Here is a 21,074-nt window from a genome sequence, read left to right as displayed (position 1 = left end):
TGCTTGTAGGAGTATAATAATTAAGTAAAAGCTGGGCATGTACCCATGGATGGGTGATGAGAGTGTACCTTTATTATGTTTAATCCAGTCCTGTGAACTTGAAGTTAAAAAGAAAAACAGAGAAAGCCCTTTTGTACTTACTGTGATACAGAGATCTGATTTTATAAGCCCTGTTACCAAAAAAAAAAAAAAAAATTAGCAGATGCTGGTAAGGTGACATCAGTTTCTAATATTTAAATTTTTTTTTTTTAAGGATTTGAGGCGAGAAACAAGGAACTTTAAATGAATATAAAATTTTGCAGTATAATGAATTCCAAAGCTTGCAGTGAGGCAAATCAAATGGAATTGTCAGCAAGCTTTCTCTAGTTTAGAAATGAAGTAGAATCAGAGGAAATATGGTTTCTTACAAAACCTCATGAATTTAGTATTGAAATATTCATTAAATACAGAATTCTTAGATGGGAGAACTTGATTTATTGGAGGCAAAGTTCCTTAAACTGCTTGATTTTCTTTTTTATCCCAAAATTTGGGAAACTGTTTCTATCCGAGTTTACCCTCTTGGTTGAGAGATGTACTAGTGTTAATTAAATAGCAGCCTTCCTTCGTTTTAATTTTTCAGATTGAATTTAAGGTTTAAGGATGGGTGTCTGGACATGAGCAATTAGTTTGAACACTAGGTTGGAAGAACAGTGTGTGAAAGCCTCTGAAGCTGTTTGGCGCATTGGTCTTCCTTCTGGCCAGAGTAATTGTTGGCCAAAAATTTCCGAAGAGATGGATTTCTATTTGGAAATAGAGTATTAACTATGCGTTTGGCCAAATTTTCTATTCAGCACTGGGTCAGATATTGCTTTGAGTTAGAAGATAGAGCAGCACATGTAACAAACTAGATCTAGATTTGCATGAAATTTACCCCAACCCAAAAAACCTGTTGCTGTCAAGTCGATTCCAACTCATAATGACCCTATAGGACAGAGTAGAACTGCCCCATAGAGTTTCCAAGGAGCACCTGGTAGATTCGAACTGCTGACCTTTTGGTTAGCAGCTGAAGCTCTTAACCCCACCAGGGTTTTACAGTAGAGTGGGTTAAAATGGGTTCTAAAGTAGACTCCTGGGGAAGTCCTTATAACACTTTGTAGACAAAGTCATATTTCAGCCATAGTGAAGGAATTAAATCCATTACCTTTCCTTGATTTACCCTCAGTGAATCAAGCGTAATGTCACAAGGCATTGCCAAATTCCTGAATAAAACTTTCATTTCGTTAGGCACTGAAGGCAGTGGACATTTATTTCCCTGTTGGAATGTTCGCTAGGTGAGTTCTTTGTCAGAGCTGCTATCGGCTGAGCTGGTGAGTTGTTGCAGAGCCTTAATAGGGAGGAGAACTGTGGGCATTCCTCAAATTTTACGTGATTCGTTATAGCAGTCAGTCCCCAGTACCCTGGTGCTCTGCCTTCATTTACCCTGCTTCTTTGTAACCTTGGAGCCTTTCATTTAAAAATGAAAACAGTCCTTTTAGGTAATCTGAGGGTTCAGAAATAAAGGAATGGAGGGAACTGTGGAAAGCAGGACCAGTTTAGTGGGCACTAAACTCCCAGCAGAGCTCCTGGGTGGTACAAATGGTTAACACATGCAGCTACTAACCAAAAGTTTTGGAGAATCAGCTGCATCCAGAGGCACCTTGGAGGAAAGGCCTGGTGATCTACTTCTGAAAAATCAGCCATTGAAAACCCTTTGACACACATGGAGTTGCCATGAATCTGAGTTGACTCGTTGGCAACTGGTTAAACTTCCAGGAAGGGAGTTATTATACTTAAAATCAGAGCAGCTATTCTGAGGGAATAAAAGTTGCTATCCTTTGCCTGTCACACCCCACCCACACATACTGTGGAACTAAGGTCAGCTAAGGTGTTGAGGTGCAGAATCTTAGAATATCACTAATAGAAGGGACGAAAGGGAGTAATATACCAATTTTTGCCCGAAGTCAGACCTAACTTGGGGGGCAAAAATAAATATTCCTCTTTTTTTTTCTGTATGTCCTTATCCTAAAAGAACACAGATGAGATAGGTTTTTGTACATTACAGTTTCTCTGGGAAAATGCTTTCTGAGCACCTTGTAATTGATAGACTTTTGGAAGTTTTCATCATTGGGAACTACCTGTTCTAAGCATTTATTTAGAGTTTATTTTGAGAAATGGGTCACGTTCATGGGTTTCAGAATATTGAGCTTTTTAAAAGGTGGTCATTTGACTGTGTGGATCATAACTAATTATGGGTAACATTGCGAAGAATGTTACCATGAGGAACCTGTACATACAAGGGGATAAAGTGTGGTTTAAATCAGGAAGGGCATGTGTCAGGCTTGTATTCCTTTCACCATACATTTTCAATCTGTATACTGAGCAAATAATCTGAGAAGCTGGACGATATGAAGAAGAATGTGGCATCAGGATTGGAGGAAGATCTGTTAACAGCCCGCAATATGCAGATGACACAATCTTGTTTACTGAAAGCAAAGAGGGCTTGGAGCACTGATTGAAGATCGAAGGCTTCAGTATGGCTTACACTTCAACATAAAGAAAAGAAAATTCTCACAACTGGACCAGTAAGCAATATCATGATAAAGAGAGAAAAGTTTGACGTTGTTAGGAATTTCATTTTACTTGGATCCACAATCAGTGCCCATGGAAGGAGCAGTCAGGAAGTCAAATGATGTATTGCTTGGGCAAATCCGCTGCAGAAGACCTCTTGAAAGTGTAAAAAGCAAAGATGTCACTTTGAGGACTAAGGCACACCTGACCCAAACCATGGTATTTTGAATTGCCTCATACTCATTTGAAAGCTGGACAGCGATTAAGGAAGACTGAAGAATTGATGCCTTTGAATTATGGTGTTGGCGAAGAATATTGAATAAGCCTCGAGTTGCCAGAAGAACACACAAGTCCATCTTGGAGTAAATACAGCCAAAGTGCTCTTTGGAAGTGAGGATGGCAAGACTTCATCTCATGTACTTTGCACATGTTATCAGGAGGGACCAGTCCCTGGAGAAGGACATCATGTTTGGTAAAGCAGAGACTCAGCAAAAAAGAGAAAGATCCTCAAAGAGATGAACTGACACAGGGGCTGCAACAGTGGGCTCAAGCATAACACTAGTGAGGATGGTACAGTACCCAGCGGTATTTTGTTCTGTTGTACACAGGGTCAGGTGACTAGAGGGCACCTAACAACAACAGGGACTTACTAGCAAGGGCTCAGGAATTAGCCTGAGGGTTTGAAAAGGGGCTTCCTACTATAACCTTGGGCAAATTACTCTCTCTGAGCCCCACTTTCCTCATTTGTAAAGTTTGAGATTTAATGATGCCTCCTGCAGACCTTGCAGACCTTGCAGTTAACACGCCTGCATAATAAGGACTTGTTAGCAGTTAAGTATTACTGTTTTTGTTTTCATTATCATGTTTTCCTCTTTTCTGGGAATATATATTGAACATGTACGTGTAGATTGTTAATTATCTTTTTATTATCAGTGTCAATAAAGATTATAAATTCTATTTGGTGAGATACGAGGAATTCAGGATATTTAATAGCTGCCCCTCCCCCCATAATCATAATTTTCAAAGATACATCATTTGTGAGATCATTTCTGTCATTTTTTCCTTATGCATAGGTGTATGTTTAAATTTTTTTTAATAAAATTGTAGCTAATTGCAATATATCAATTTGTAGTTGGTATTTTATAAGCCTTTACTTTTTGCTATTGAGACAAAATAGAATTTTTAAAATTTTGGGTGTATGTGATTAATAATATTCTGAATCTAGAACTTCCCTCTTACCTAATCATATGCTGTAGAACAGAAGGATTTCACTCATGAATCACCTGACAACATGATCTATAAGGATAGAAAAATTAATTCTAGAGGTTTATTTAAAAAAAAAGATACATGGGTATAAAAAATAAAAAAAACATGGGTATAGCTTCATGTAATTAGAAAGAGCACCTCACTGATGATATCGGGAGTTTTGGCTTCTGTTCCGTAAGGGACCTGGACTGTAACCTCTCATAATACCTTTTACCTCTAAAATTTCCTGATACAACGTTACTTTAGCATGGAAAGGTTGGAAATCTCTGCTGTATTTTGTATTTTTAATCCCTGTTCTCTTTGTCTTTCAGCATTAAATTGAAAAGAAGATGTCCCTGTATGATGACCTGGGGGTGGAAACCAGTGATTCAAAAACAGAAGGCTGGTCCAAAAATTTCAAACTTCTGCAGTCTCAGCTTCAAGTGAAGAAGGCAGCCCTCACTCAAGCAAAGGTAACCTGGAGCGTGGGGGTTTCTACAGGACGAGTTTCTTATCAGGGCTCAAAGGAATTTGGTTTAACTTGCCCTTCTGCCTTTTCATTGGGCTTATAGGGAGAGAGGCTTTGGGTAGAGAGGAATGAAGCATTTAAGGCCAGTTTGCTCCTTCCAGCTCCTGGGAATAAAAATCTTCCGGGGAATTTCTAGCAATGGTAGTAGTTTTCGGACTTCAGTATGCTGAAAATTGCCTGAGAACTTGTTTCAAATGCAGATTGTGTAACCGTATTCCTGATACTCTGGTGAAGTTTGGTTCTGGGATAAAGCCCCACGGGTCTGCATTAGCGTTCCTGTTGGTTTGTTGTAGGAGGTTTGTAAGCAGCACTTTGAGAAGTGTAGTTCCGTAGTAATAACTAAGCTTCTGGCTGTGTATGCACTGTTGATGGGTCAGATTCATTGTGAATATGTCAGGCACATGTAGTCTGGATAGTAATTGTTTTCATCCCCCTCGTATACGTGTTGGGCATTGGCAATATACTTGAAATAATTCAACATGCAGAACATTAAAAACTTAGTTGTTGACTGGATATTTAAGGATATCAAAATATTGTCAGATATTTTTAGAAATGAGAATGGTGTTTGGGTTGTTATTTTAAGGGCCCTTTTATTTTAGAGCATGCATCCTTAACAGAAGTGATGTCCCTCCAAAGAGGGTGAAAATTCCTCCATAGGGGGTGAAAAAAAACGTAACTCTTTCCATGTATAAAGTACAGATCTACAGTGTATCTGTGGTATGAAAATTTCAAGGGTAGGGCAGCTAGGAAACATCTTATTAAAGGTCTTCTTTGTGAGGGATGTATAATGAAAAAAAGGCTGAGAAGTTATTATAGAGATGCACATTGAAATATTTATTGATTATTATTATTAATTATTTAATTTCTGGAACATACTTCAAAATAATCCAGTCTAGGGTGGAGGGTGGAGATGTAAATGAAACAGAATTGACAGTGCATTAATAATTGGTGAAGCTGGGTGAGATCTAGTTATTCTCTTTAATTTTCTCTCTGTTTGAAATTTTCTATAATGAATAATTTTTTATGTTTTTATTTTTTTTTCCTTTACTGCATCATTATCTTTTTTTCCTCCGGTAGTTGAGTATTGTAGAGGTTTTTTTAGGATTAGGATATGCAAAAGTTAAACAACACTCTTAAAATTTATATTTGTTTTGTCAGTTCTGTTGATTAGTAGTTGTTAATATACGGTATTAAAAACTACATGGGATAATTCTTAATTACTAGTTTAAAAAATTGCCAGCTTTGTGGATTACTTGCAGCTAATTTTTTTAAAATCCTAGATAATTTATTCCTTCCTGCCTAGTGTACCTCTCAACCACTTTTTCTATCTAAAAAAAGCCCAGTGCTGTCGAGTCGATTCCGATCTAGTCAGTGTTTATTGAGAAACTATAGGTTTAAAACCAGCTTATGTAAAATACAAGTGAGAAAATAAATCCCTCCAGAATATAAATGTATTAAAAAGCTGAATATAAATAATTTATGGATCACATATGGATTGTCTACTATTATTTTACTCACATGACAAAGAGTTAGTCATTAATGGGCAAGGAATTATGTTTTTATATGAAACCTACCCAGTCTCTCTCATGTCTTCTTCAGTATCTGCTTTATGCTTTATCTTTTTACTTATCCAGTATATTAATTTCAGCTATTAGCAAATCTCTTGAGGTTCAGATTGATTTTTTTAATTATTTGCCTGTAAAGTCACTTCTGGTGACTTTTTAACATTTTTTAAAGAATGCTATGTAAGGTTAATATTGTTTTTTTTTTGTGTGAAGGAAAGTGAAGATGTATTGATTCTCTTAGGCCATTAATTAAATTAACTAGTTAATCAATTACTTAGAATAATAGGTTGGTCTAACCAAGTTTCTGTAAAATATTTGGTAGACAAACTTTACCCACAGTTGAAAATTTCACCTAAAGCTACGGTTTTATCTGTATGTCCATTTTAAAAATACTGATTTCAAAAAAATAATAATAGAAAAATAAGTGATTCTGATAGTCCACCCCCAACCTTGTCCTTTAAACTTGGTGTTTATTTTGTGAATTATATATTTGATGTTTGGATTAAATTTTGTTTTCTTAAATTTATAAACATTGTTTATTCTTGAGCCTTTTGTAATAACAATGAAAATTTATAACCATTTAAAGTCCCCAAAAAATGATACCTTTATAATCAGAAGATCTAGTGGGCACCACCATAACCATGTGGTCAAACTTAGCATTGCTTCTAAACAACCTAACATGCCTCCTGTTGTGATACAGGATGACGTATACCCTCTCACCTGTGAAGTGTTCTTGCCAAAAAGCTTTCCACGAAATCTAATGAAGCCTTTACACGTGACTTCCAGTTTTCAGGAATTACAAGGGGTAGAGAAACAAGTTAAACTACAGTGCCAGGGATAATCAGACAGATCTAGAATATACAACATTTTATAAAACAATGTCAGAGGAAAAGAAAGGAGGAGATGAAGATGATGATGGTGATGGCTCCGCAGGGAAGAGGGGCTGTTCTGAATTAAGAGACTAAAGAGATTTAAAACCAGAGGGCATTACAGAAACTGGTAGGATCCTGGTTCAAAAAAAAAATTACTATTTTAAAAACATTTTAGAGGACAGCATGGAACTGGATAGGAGATGACACGGGGAGTTGTTGGTTTTATTAGGTGTGATGATAATATTATGGTTATGTAGGAGAGTGTATAGTTTTTAGGAGATACATGCTGCAGTATTTCAGGGTGAAGTGTCATGATATTGCCAACATTTTTGCAAATGGTTCACCCCAAAATGTATTTGTAGGATAAAGCAAATACAGTAAAATGTTAATAGCCAAATAGTATATAAATCATCATTTTTCTCTCAAGTTTTTTTCTGTACGTTCATAATAAAATGGGGGAAGGTGGCGGGATTTTATATCCTAGTAGGAGGGAAAAAACCTCTAATCCACAAGTATCTTTTGTGCAGGATATAAAAATATACCTATTCATTGTAAACAAGCCACACAAAGTATAATGTGCTATAGATTTTCATGACTGGTCAAAATCCATCATATATAAATTTATTTTAAAAGTGACCAAGTTTACTGTAAACCTTTTACAAAAGTGGAGGAAATCTATGTTTTAAAAGTTTAAAGAAAATGCTATATAGTTACACCAATAATTGTATTTGAAAGCTGTTTTGAGATTATGATTTTCTCATGCCTTAAAGGTTCGTTACAGAGACCAAAGTAATCTTGGTTAACAAGTAGCTTGAATTCTAATTTGAAGCTTCAGTACATTTTTCTTTTTTAATTTTAGAGCCAAAGGACAAAACAGAGTACAGTCCTTGCCCCAGTAATTGACCTAAAACGAGGCGGCTCTTCAGATGACCGGCAAATTGTGGACACACCACCTCATGTAGCAGCTGGGCTAAAGGTAAGCCTGTATAACGTGAAACAACAGTGTACACCTAACTTTACCTTGATGCTTTCTTCCACTTTGTGTAAATTTTATTTTATGTGTATATAGCCTTGACCACTTAGTCACTCTTAACAGATAGTCCTTTGAAATCTGGTCAGTATCGTTTTCAACTTAATTTATATTTTTATCAATTTTAAAACACCTATTTAAAATAAAATAAGCCCATTAAAGAAAAACCAGGAACTAGTAATACACAAAAAGAAAAGCAAATGACCTTCAATCTTACCCTCCAGAAATTAACAACATTGTATTTTGGAATATCTTTCCATTCAATGCCTCTTCCACCTTCTATTCTCCAACTAGTTTTTCTCACTTAATATATCATGATTGTCTATGTAAAAAAAAATATGGTGCTATATAATCATTTTTAATGACTTCATTGAATTCCATTGTATGGATGTACTATAATTTATTGGGTATATGGGCGAGTTCCAATTTTTGCTATCATAAGCGATGTTAGTACTTACTGTTTTATTATTGATTAAAATAAAGGGGTTAAAAAAAAAATTCCACCACCCTAGCCTTTATTACCACCACTTGTCTTGCCAGTTTGTCATGCCGTGGTGGATTGTGCCGTGATGCTGGAAGCTAGGCCACTGGTATTTCACATACCAGCAGGTCATGCATGGTGGATGGGTTTCAGCAGAGCCTCCAGACTAAGACAGACAAGGAAGACAGGTCTGCAGTCTACTTTTTGAAAATTAGCCTGTGAAAACCCTGTGGATTACAACAGAACGATGTTCAATTACCAACGATCATGACAACGGTGCAGGACCGGGTAACATTTTGTTCTGTTGTACATAGGGGTTACCATGAGTCAGAGGCAACTTGATGGTAACTAACAACAATAAACCTTTATTATAAAGATTTTAGATATGCTTAAAAAACAAATGGACATGGCCAACTCTCTATATAAACTTGGATTAGTAAGGATGAGGAGATTCTGGAAAACAATAAATCAAAATCATAGTTAAAAGTAGGCTAAATGAGGTACAGTGAAACCTGTGAGAGCTGGAACTTGATGGGACTGCCTTGTTCTTCTGGGCCTCACAAATTTTCTGCTTTTGACAGGGTGCAGTCTTACCCCTTTTCTGTCATTCTATATTAGTGAAAAATACTTGCATTTTCCCTTGATGGCAGGTGTCCGCCTTACATGGGCTCTGGCTTTTGCAGGTTTTACCATATTAGCAAGGTACTCCTCCCTTCCCCCATCTGTTAGAGAGGACCAAAATCAGGCCGAGACACAGTCCCAATTGCATGTCCCTCCCTTCTTGTAGTTTCTCTGTCCTTACAGCTTTGTCTCTTCTGAGTTGCAATCAGCTTGCTCCCCACCTTGCCTTCATTATGAGGTAGGCCACAGCTTAGCTCCTCAGTTCTCGGTGATGCTCCTGCAGGCTAATAGTCTGTCAAGAGGAAAAGATATCCCATAGTCAGGTGTCTTTTGCTGATTTCTAGTCATTTAAAACTTTTCCTCTCAGGGCTATAGGGACCATGGTCTCGGGGAATATCTAGCACAATTGACATAACATGGTTTATGAAGAAAATGTTCTACATTCTGCTTTGGTGAGTAGCATCTGGGGTCTTAAAAGCCTGTGAGCAGCCATTTAGGCTACTCCACTGGTCTCACCCCTTCAGGAAGAAGGGTTAATGAAGAAAACTAAAGATACGAGGGAAAGATTAGTCCAGAAGACTAAGGGACCACATCTACCACGACCTCCACCAGACTGAGTCCAGTACAACTAGAAGGTACCCAGCTACCGCCACTGACTGCTGTGACAGGGATCACAATAGAGGGTCCCAGACAGAGCTGGAGAAGAATGTAGAACAAAATTCCAAAAAAAGAAAGACCAGACTTACTGGCCTGACAGAGACTGGAGAAACCCTGAGAGTATGGCCACCGGACACCCTTTCAGCTCAGTAATTAAGTCACCCCTGAGGTTCAGCCTTCAGCCAAAGATTGGACAGGCCCATAAAACAAAACTAAAGGGGCACACCAGCCCAGGGGCAGAGACTAGAAGGCAGGAGGGGACAGGAAAGCTGGTAATAGGGAACCCAAGGTTGAGAAGGGGGAGTGTTGACATGTCATGGGGTTGTTAACCAATGTTATAAAACAATATGTGTACTAACTATTTAATGAGAAACTAGTTTGTTCTGTAAACTTTCATCTGAAGTACAATTTAAAAAAAATTTTTTTTTTCCTCTCAAATTTTCAGCCTAATTTTTTCTCACTACATTAATCAAAAGCTGGTTAATCATCTGTAATTATGAATTGACTTTAGTACCTAAAAAGGCATGGGGAAAATGTCTGACCTCCTCTAACTTCACAAGGGGGAAGGAGAATCAAGATGAACAGCCCGAGGCTAATTCTCGTGAGACGGAGGTCAGATATGCCTTCTCTTTCCACCATCTTTACCAGTTCTGACACCAACTATCCCTCCCACAGCACTCTCTATCTCTCTGCTGAGTTCAGTAATTCATTGTAGTGGCCACACAGAACTCACAGATAATACTCACGATTATGGGATTTATTAGGGAAATAACCGGTTGCAGTTCAGGCTCCGGAGCATTCAGTACACAGTTCTTCATCACAACAGCCTCTTTTTAGCTGTGCTCATAGGCACGTCTCTCTGTGGCTCCAGGCCTCTGCCCTGCTGAGGCAAGTGTTACAAAGCTGTTTTAACCCCTGCCGGTAAGTCCCCAGAGGCACCCCAGACACAGCTTTCTGCTCCATGTGCTGGGAAGCCCACCGCACGGTCTCCTTCCAGTCTCTCTTGCCACTGCTTCTCACCTTCTTTAGGGCTACAGCCCTTTCTCTCTCTCTCTCCTCGTTCCAGGAGCTTTTCAGCACAGGGGTCCAAGGATCCAAAGGACACACACTCTGTTCCTGGCTGTTCTTCCTTGGTAGTGGTGGGATCCTCTCCTTCCTGCCTCTGGGATGGCTCACCTCAAGCCCAGAGGGATAGCAAAAACTGAGCAGTCCCTTTGGTGGGCTGCAATTACCCTATCTGTACAACCCTGCCCAGTCACGTGGGTGGAAGTTACAAGACCATGGCAAGAAAGGCCACAAAGAAACAGTCCATTGCACTGCAGTTACATACTTTGCGTATCTAAGTTTTTAATTGTAAGTGAATGTGGCATAACTTACTCAGGCATCCCCTGACTGTAGAACCATCCAGATCTGCTTTTACATTGTCCTTATTTGTAACCTTCTAACAATGTTTTTTTTGGGGGGGGGGTTAACAGTCTGATGAACATCTCTACAGAGAGCATTCTATGCATTATTTCCTTAGGATGGATTTTCTGAGGTGGTGTTAAGAGATCGTTTTTATGGCCGACGTGTTCTAGTACCACCTCATTTCCAGCGGAGTAGTGTCAGTATACTGTACGACCTACAATATATGACCATTTGAGTTTTATCTCACCTTCCTCAGCATTTTAAATTTTTTTTAGTCAAACTGAGTTATTCTTAGCTTTTAGAAAAGCATGGTTTATTACTAAGATTAGCAGGTTTGTACAGTAAAAGTTGTTTCATTTCAGATTTGAAATGATGACTTAATCTTCATATTGACAGTTTGTTCTTTCTGTTGTACACTTTGTGACAGTAGTAGTATGTAATTGGATGATTGTTTCTTACTAGTTTTAATAAGTGAAAAGAAGTCTTATTATGTGCCTTTCAGTTTTAAAAGTGTTTTTTATGTGAATACAAATTTATAACTACCCTTTGGGAGTCCTTGGTTAAATAGATTTGTATAACTTTTCCAGTGACAGAGCCTAGGAGGTGATTATAGTTACTTTTCTAATTGCCTTTATTCATCGGATCATAAGGTGTCCTGATTTTTAGTTATAAGGAAATAGTTTGTTTTATAATGCAAAATGGCAAACTGAGCAGTGTAATGCAGGAATTGTTAGATTTATACCTGTTGTTATTGAACATAAGGTGTCTTTATCATATCAGTTATATGTTCACATACAAAATACGTTTTACGAACAACCTTCTTGCCTTTGGTACTGTTTGGCAGTGTACCTCCTGAGAGTGGTGTAGACTGGGTACTCGAGGACACTAAATCCTAGCCTGTACTTGTTCAGGTATCTATGTAGATCAATTAAGTCATCTTGTTTTTATGGATAATGAGGAAAAGTTATACTAAGAGAACAAACAGAAAAAAACACGGTGGTTTAGGAAATGTTAGATCAAGAAGTGGATCAGGGCTTGCCAGAACTATATTTAGATCAAGGCTGCCAACCTAGGGTAAAGCCCCATTTCTAGCCACGTGTTTTCTAGTCAGCTGTACTCTGTCTCTCCCTTTTGTTTTTCTCGATTCTTTGTTAAGGCTACTTCTTTTAAAGAGTAGCCCCAGTATCTAAATGTATAGAAGAGAAAAATACAAAATGTTGTCATGTGAATCTGGTATTAGGAGACCTTTAAAAATTGATGATGTGGCGGGAGTTTTCTCTGCCTGTGCCAGACTCAGTGCTGGACAGGCAGCCTTCCCCAGACGGGATGTGTGCTCCAGAGAATTTTAAAAAGAGCAAGAGAATGGTTTTTAAAAATATTTTACTGTATTATCTCCATATAATCCAAATCTACGGTTAACCCATTAAATGGTGACTGACTACAAGAATGATTGTGTTATTAATGGGTTTTGGTTTTTAAATTTTCATGGAGATATATAAAAATATTTAGTGCTTTACTGTAAATAATCAAATATATTGCTTAAAAGTATTAGTGTCTTAAATTTAGGTGGTTGTGACTATTGGGAATTCCAGGAAAATGCCATAGGATATTTTGGAAATAGTGTTAAACTAAGAGGTGGGATCTTTGTCATGGTTCTACTGTTACCTGCTAGGTATGTGACTATATCAAGTCACTGACCCTCCCGTGGCGTTTGTTTATCGATAACCCAAAGGAGGCGGATAGATGATCTTCAAGGCCCCATCTAACCCTCATATTCTTTGATCTTAATTCTGTGAACAGAATTCTAAGACATGACAGTGGTATTTACTTTGACTTTTTTTCTTCCTCAGGATCCTGTTCCCAGTGGATTTTCTGCGGGAGAAGTTTTGATCCCCTTGGCTGATGAATATGATCCTATGTTTCCTAATGATTATGAGAAAGTAGTAAAGCGCCAAAGAGAGGAACGACAAAGACAGCGGGAGCTGGAAAGACAAAAAGAAATAGAAGAAAGAGAAAAGTAAGATATTGTTTGGACTTGTAGATAGTTTGCCTTTGAAATAATCATTACAGAATTAATGAATGAACTTCAGTGCTGTCTGTTAGGCAAAGTTTAGCAAATACTAAAATACTACAAATACCAAGAAGGTGTAAAAAATATGTCAGCTAAGGCAGCGAACTATCTTTGAAATGTTTTTATGTAGTTATCACAGTGTTGTGTACTCAAGTTACTTGTTCGCTTGGCTTCAGATGTTTCATCCATCTTTCCCACACTTGAGGCTTTATCATGAAAAAAAAACATAATAGCATATGGCAAAAAATCAGGGGTTTATGGACAGAGTCGTCATTTCATTTTTAAAAATAAAGTCATCACTTAACCTAAAAACCTTGTTATTTGTGGTAACTTGAAATAAATAATATACCCTTTATTAATCCTTGGAGCCTTAGCACTAACCGAAAGGCCAGCGGTTTAAACCCACCAGCCACTCCTTGGGAGAAAGATATGTCAGTCTGCTTCTGTAAGGATTTATAACCTTGGAAACCCTGTGGGGCAGTTCTCCTTTGCCCTATAGGATCGCTATGATTTGGAATCTACTTGATGACAGTAAGTTTTTAGTTTCAGTCCATGTAATTCGTCATCAAAAATTGTAAATATGCGTATTTGTGGTGCGTGTTGTACTTGTTTTCTGCTTATCTGCGTTGAGCTGATTCTGCGTAAAATTCTTAGCCGTGATACTGACATATATATCTGGGGTTCTCAGTACTTGTGTGTTCAACAAAATAGATATGGAGCACCTCCAGCCCCAGTCTTAAGACTCACTTCTAGAATGAGCCAGCAGGTGCTGGGATAGAAGAAGGGCAGAGAGCTACTGGCTTGACATTTGGATCATACTTCATTCTAACAGTCTTAACCCAAACATGGATTTTTATTCGAAGTTAGTTTTCATGGTCGATCTGAGCAATCAACAGAAGGGATCAAATTATTTTTTAAGAATTTTTAGTTGTTACATCCCAGCATGAAAACAAACTCCAGAACAAATTTCATGTATAGACTCAGAAAACCTAAACTGTAAATTCTGGGTGAGTTTTAGAAAAATAACTTAGAAACCTGATGTTAAATAATAGTTGTTTCTTTTTTTCCCATGCTGTGACTCTACTAGGATCACAATTATTTAAAATACTTAAAATATTGTTCTTAACTTCACTATTTTTGAGGCAGGTGGAATTATTTAAAACTTGAGGCATCTTTTTATTTATGTTTATGGAAAGTATGGATAATAGGAGTTTATTTGTATTCTTTTAAAAACATTTGACATTAATTACTAGTATTATCAAATATTAATCTAATGCTTCCTATTATTTCTTGACTTATTTCATGACTAAAGCATGTTTTAGAGAATTGAGACTGTTAACCTATTATCCTGTGTTGATTTGCTTTAAAATTGAAAGGTAAATGTCAAGGAAGCATTTTTCTCATGTACCTATTAGATTTATTCAATTTATCTTCCAAATCTTTCTTACTTTTCCTACTTTGCTACTTTAGTCTTTAACTAGTTGTTTCTCCCCTCAACTCCAAAATAATAGTTTCGTTTGGAAGAGGTGCCGTAGAGTGACTCCATGTGACAAACAAGAACTGCCTCATAGAGTTTTTAAGCTGCAATGTTTATAGGAGCAGATAGCCCGGTTTTTCTCTCAAGGAGCCACTGGGTGGGTTCAAACCACCAGCCATTCAGTTAGCAGTCGAGTACTTAACCGTTATGGCACCAGGGCTCTTTGTCTGAAAGAGAGAATTTAAATGTTTTCTAGCCAAGAGAAAATAAGGTGAAGTCCTTGGGTGCACATCTCTATGTTGGTTCATCTCTGATGAACATTAATTTCCTTATCACAGGAGGCGTAAAGACAGACATGAAGCTAGTGGATTTTCAAGGCGACCGGATCCAGATTCTGATGAAGATGAAGATTATGAGCGAGAGAGGAGGAAAAGAAGTAAGACACCACACAAATCTTAGGATTTAGACATGGGATAATGTCACTGTTTTTCATATTCAGTTTGGTGAATAGTTCAATTGACGTTGATTTGGGTATCACAGCAATCCACACTTGCATAACAATTTAATTAGTTTACATTGTGTCTTCACATATAGTCTCCTTTGAGCGTCACAACCACTTCCTAACATTTACTTATGGGATACCTTGACGATAGCTTAAAATATACACACACACTTTTCTTTACCTGAAGCAGAGTCATATTAGCCTCTTCTCTGTGTCCAGCTGCATTTTTGTAAGCACTGAACTGAGATTTTTTTAAGGGTAAAGAATCTGAGGCACAGAGGGGATAAGTACTTTGTATAATACAGGTCCATGGTAAACATTTTATTATTTTAGTTAATAAAAAATAACTGGTTTTTATTCACTTATTTTAGAATCCAGTATATAGGTTGAGTATTTGTAGCCTCATCTGTCCAGTTTGCTAATCTGCTGCCGTTTTTTGTAAGGAGGTGGGGACTCTATATTAAGGGCTTTTTTTTTTTTTTCCTTAAACATTAACAGGAACTATAAAGCCTCTAATCAAAATACTGTTGCTATTTGACTGAACTTGTAGTTAATACTAGGGAAGTAGTGGCATTATACCCATTGTGTATACTGTGCTTGGTGGATTGATAATCATATTTTAACTTGATTAGTAGCAGATTTCCAATAGTCACCTTGAATTTTTTATAGTGAATTTATTAAAGCAAATCTCCTTTTCAGAATCAGTCAGAAATCACCCTGGGTCTTAATGACAAGGTTAAAAAAAATCTTAGGAAGTATTTCAAAAATGTTTCCCCTTAAGTCTTTTCTGTAGTTCAGTCCCATTAATCATGATGCATGTACAGTAGCTTTAGAGTAGCTTGTGAAACATTTTATCCTGCCCCATAGAGTATGGTTTTGTAATCAGTTTTTTAAAACTTATATTTTATTATTTTTTATATTATTTATTTGGTTGTTTGGCCATAATGCATATGTTAGGTGTTACCTAATGAAAAATTCCTGTGGTCTTTATGATCTCCGCTGTTAAACCTTCCCTTTGGTTGTTGGATACCAAGTGAAAGAGACCTTTCTTAAACCTTTTTCGGTTCATTTGTATTTGCTATTCTCCATCAAGGAAACATGAGCAGAAGTGACAACAGGTAGCAGATTCTTCAGGACCCAGAAATACCCACATTTCCAAATAGATGTTGAGCTCTAGTGGTTTACACCCTGGAAGAGGAGCATGCTATATAGTGGGGAAAAGCTTGGCATCACAGGAATCTGGATTTATGCTCATCTCTGCTAATCAGTGCTCCTTTCCTCTGATCATTTTGTCACCTGTAAAATGGAACCAATAATGCCTACTTCAAAGGGTTATTAAGCCTAAATGAAATAATGTGTATGAAAGTGCCTGGTGGTTAACCTACTCTCAGAAAATAGTCTTGTTACTGTGTTTAAGTAACTGCTAGTTCTCTGGGTCGTGTTGTTTGCCCTCAAGTTTGTTTATTAACTGTATTCTGTGCACTTAACATGCCTTTTAAGAAAAAAGTTTTGTCCATGTGGGCGTTGCCAGTTTTTTACATCTTTAGTCTAGATTCAGGTAATTAATTTTTAAATGTAAACAGGAAGGATACAGTAGCAAGCCTTTTGCCTTTTTTTCCTGAGGGGGCAGTGGTGATACAGTGAATGGTGTATGTCACAGTTCTTGAGAGTTTGATATCTGAAACAGTTTCCATCCTTTAATCAATGGAATTTATGTGTTTCACAGGTATGGGCGGAGCTGCTATTGCACCACCAACTTCTCTTGTAGAAAAAGACAAAGAGTGTACGTAGACCTGTTTTTTTCTCCTCCTTTATTCTGATACAATTGATGAAAAATTTTACCTTGAGTCAACCAGGTTTCCTGAGTTGAAGGGGAAATGGCCTGAAAGCCAGTTCTTTGGCTCTGGCCCCTAAGGCTGTGGGTCAGGAAGTTTGCTATTCCTTTCACCATTTTAGATTCAGATTTTCATGCCAGGCTCTGAGGCAGGGGTTTTTATACAGTGAGATCTGCTTTTTTGTTTGTTTTTTTTTTTTTTTGAGCAACTCACATGTTTTCTCCAACATTTCACTTTTGAGGTTATTAGTTTCATTCGGAGTCAAGTTAAAACAAACAGTAGACCAGTTTAAGGTCCCTGGGTGGTGCAAACAGTTTGTGTTAGACTACTAACCTTAAAGGTTGGCAGTTCGAACGTACCCAGTGGTGCTGCTAAAGAAAGACCTGGTGATCTGCTTCCATAAAGATTGTTGTTGCTCGGTGCTGTTGAGTCAGCTCTGACACACAGTGACCCTGTGTAGAGCAGAACAAAACACTGCTCGGCCCTGCACCAGCCAAGAAGACCCCATGGAGCAGTTCTTCCCTTAAACACATGGGGTCACCGTGAGTCAGAAGTGACTCAGTGGCAGTGGGTTTTACAGTTTTCTTACTCAGTGGTTTGGAACCAAAATAATCACCAAACTGGTTGTCGTTGAGTCGATTCCAGCTCATAGTGACCCTATAGGACAGAGTAGAACTGCCCTGTAGGGTTTCCAAGGAGTGGCAGGTGGATTCAAACTGCCGATCTTTTGATTAGCAGTGGAGCTCTTAACCACTGCACCACCAGGGTTACTCTCAGTGGTTTAGAGGCTGTTACATTCATGACCTTCCACAAGGTGGCAGTGCCTTTCCTAATTAAATTTTTTCTGTTATTTCTATTTCAGTGCACTTGGGTATCCATTTAAGCACATTGACAAAACATGCCCTGTACTGCTGCATCTCCCGTTGATCTGTTCTGGAATATCTTGGTTGAAATTGAACTTTGCTATGCCCCTAGATCATTTTCCTATGCTTTGGGTTTGACCATGCCTAAACTGTCCCAAGAAACTACTTGTGTTATCCTTTTTTAAAAAAGGCTAACAATTAAAATATTTGTTAAACACAGTATTGTATTACAAAAAAACGCCTGTAAATAATTATTGTTGCCTGGCCTGGTCCCAGTCCGTGCCAACTGAAACCAGTTGCTGGAGTGGAACTCAGGCTTCCTTTGTGATTCTAATATATAGCTAGGGTTCAGAGCCACTGTTGCAGTATATGGCCCCTCACCTTGAAGACTTTTGCAGTCTGTTAGGTTGATGTGATAGTAAGGCAAAAGCCTTAAGAGAGGTGTACACAAATATGCTGTCTATGGGAGTCAAAAGAGAGCTAGTATTCACTTGGAACATACAGGAAAACAGTGAATAAGATTTCAGTAAGATGAAGAAAGAACATTTAGATAGGAAGATTAGGAGCCAAGTTAGAATGACAAAAGTAGTGTTCTACCTCCATGTTCTAAAAAAAAGTCATATAGAAGCTATAAAATTAATTTGATTTTTTCTCATTTCTTGTGGTAAAGCAAAAATGTAGGTGAAATTAGTTCAAAATAAGCGATGTATACGAATGCAGATCAGAATATTTCTTGTATTATTTTGGTAAGCCTATTTTATTTTTATCTAACAGTACCCCGAGATTTTCCCTATGAAGAGGATTCGCGACCTCGATCACAGTCTTCCAAAGCTGCTATTCCTCCCCCGGTGTATGATGAACAAGATAGGCCAAGATCTCCAACTGGGCCTAGTAACTCCTTCCTTGCTAACATGGGGTAATGATTTTAAGTGTTCGTGTCTAAGAAAATGTAAAAAGGACTTGAGAAAATTTGTTGTCAATAGCTCTTTCTAAAGCCCTTTCAGCAGCTATAATCTTTGTTTGAAAATGAGGACATTCTTAGGTTTATAGGGAGGTACTTGATGTTTTCAACTACACACTGCCGTTACCAAGATCAGTGCTCGAGTCATGTGGTGCATATCCTAGTATAATGATTTGTGTTTTTATGCAAAATATAAGCCCTTCTCATATGTGTTGCGGATGATTTAGGTATCGAGCACTGTATCCACTAGGTAGGAACAGTTTCTGATAATTATTTACATTTTTATAACTTTAGCAAGTAATATAGCTGATATGAATTAGATATGAATGATATAAATGTTTTTAATTAAAAACTCTCAGTCACTTTAAATATGTTTAGAAATTTGCATATAAAAAATCATTTTAAGGCTGACATTCATCTGGGGCTTGTGGATTTCTTTTTTTTTTTTTTTTTTAACCCCCATTGATTTTGGCATGCATTTTGGCTAAAAGAATGTTTTACGTTGCTTTTCCTATTCCTCTGATCCACAAGGGGACTGTCAAAAGAAGCAGTATTATGCTAATGTTTTGTGGTGTTGAGAAGAGTGCTACCTGTAATAGAAACGCTGTGAGACCATTGAGTGCAGTAGATCCACCTTAAGCTATCTTATATGCTTTGGTTCTTAGAGCCCTTAGAGAGATGACTGCTAGGAGTTGGAGTTGATGTTTGTGGTTCCCACACTTTAGGAGGATTTGGAGTTTCTGGCTTTCTTGGTATCCATCCCCTAGAATTGTGCTGTTTCATATGGTAGCCACTAGACACAGGTAGTTATTTAAATGAATTAAAATAAATAAAATCCAAAACTTAATTTCTCAGGCACACTAGTCTTATTTTAAGTGCTTAGTAGTCAGTATGCTTGTGCCTGCTGTATTGAACAGTGGAGATACAGAACATTGCCATCTTCACACAAAGTTCTGTTGGAAAGTGCTGCCCTAAATGTGTGCTAGAGGGTGTTAGGTAAGAAACTATATGATTTTTCTACTAATGGCAAAGATTGACTTTTGTGCTGAATCTTCTTTTCAATAGGAGCTCAGTCTAACTTCTGTTTAAGAAAAATGCAGTGTGGTACCATTCAGCAGTTTTCAGTCTTTTCAGCCTAAAACAGCTCGTTCAAATGGAATTTTAGGGGAACTAAATGCATGAGATACTGTAGGTTATAGTTGCTCTAACTGAAGCAGGATTTGGAGCCTCAAGTATAAAGCAGCAGTGGTTGCTGGGGGACACCCTTGAGACCCATGAGTGCAGTTTGAAAGCTATTATGGTATTTATAGAAAGAGTTGCAGGTATCTTGCTTTGTTTCCAGTCAGCCTTAAGCTAGTTAGCTAATCTGGACCTGTTTATTTTCTCATCTGTTAAATATATGGTCTCTGAGGGTTCTTTCATTTATAAAACCTGTTATTGGAAACTCTACTATATAGAAAATGCATTTTGTTAAATGAAACTTCATGGTTATTTTTTGGCAAGCACACTTTTTAATAGTAAACTGTGATTATAAACTATATATACCAATGCAGATACTGGCACACGTAGAAAGTCTAATGTTTCTAACGGTAGTAACCAGGGAAGTTTCATTAGGGAAAGTAGTATTTCCCCTCACAGATAGCCTCAGAGTATTTAGGATTTCAGTCAGTAACTTTTTATGTTTCTTTCATCCTGAATATTGCCATACCTTCCATCTAGTGGCCCATAGTTAATTATCTATAAATTCATCTAAGCTGTCATTGAAATTATACTGTCTTTGCAGAAGGAGATTTTGTGCTATAAAATCCAATTTATGCTATAGTTGATTACAAGTGCGAGGAATATTTTTCTTTTTCCTCCTGCTAGTGGTACAGTAGCACATAAAATCATGCAGAAGTATGGCTTCCGAGAAGGCCAGGGTCTTGGGAAGCATGAACAAGGACTGAGCACTGCATTGTCAGTAGAAAAAACAAGCAAACGAGGAGGCAAGATCATTGTTGGTGACGCTACAGAGAAAGGTAAGTCTCCTCACAAGAGAGGCGTTGTTTCCATAGTGAGAACAGGGTTAAATATGGTCCATCCTGAGGGTACTGGCCCTATATCTGATGGAATAGATAATTCTGATTTTGATGCGCTTTCAGTTTTGTGGAAATCAAGAATCCTGAGGCTCGTCTTTATTTTTTCAGAACAGAACTAGAGAGAGATGAAGGCCCATGGGAGAAAAAAAGACGAGACTGGCAGAAAATAAACAGTCCTCGGGAAAATAATTTCATACCTGTGGGGCAAAGAATCTTGTCAGATCGTTAAAAGTTGTTTTTATACCATGAAGGGCAGAGCCATATACAGTGTTTCAGTGATTATATTGGATATAT

General features: G+C 37.6%; 1 protein-coding gene across 2 annotated transcripts in view; it reads left to right on the top strand.

Annotated features, from left to right (window-relative positions):
- Positions 1 to 21,074, top strand: part of RBM17 (RNA binding motif protein 17) — a 43,621-nt gene that overhangs the window by 5,856 nt on the left and 16,691 nt on the right. For both annotated transcript variants that reach the window (XM_049882039.1, XM_049882038.1), the window contains exons 2-8: positions 4,164 to 4,304; positions 7,657 to 7,773; positions 12,844 to 13,010; positions 14,880 to 14,977; positions 16,770 to 16,826; positions 18,516 to 18,657; positions 20,569 to 20,720. In XM_049882039.1, the coding sequence (XP_049737996.1) occupies positions 4,182 to 4,304; positions 7,657 to 7,773; positions 12,844 to 13,010; positions 14,880 to 14,977; positions 16,770 to 16,826; positions 18,516 to 18,657; positions 20,569 to 20,720 (856 nt within the window). In that variant the 5' untranslated portion in view covers positions 4,164 to 4,181. The remainder of the gene's footprint in view (positions 1 to 4,163; positions 4,305 to 7,656; positions 7,774 to 12,843; positions 13,011 to 14,879; positions 14,978 to 16,769; positions 16,827 to 18,515; positions 18,658 to 20,568; positions 20,721 to 21,074) is intronic.

The sequence above is a fragment of the Elephas maximus genome, chromosome 4 (genome assembly GCF_024166365.1).
Source record: "Elephas maximus indicus isolate mEleMax1 chromosome 4, mEleMax1 primary haplotype, whole genome shotgun sequence".
Lineage (NCBI taxonomy): Eukaryota > Metazoa > Chordata > Mammalia > Proboscidea > Elephantidae > Elephas > Elephas maximus.
Note: the sequence above shows the minus strand (reverse complement) of the source record. Positions and strands in the feature narration are given on the sequence as shown.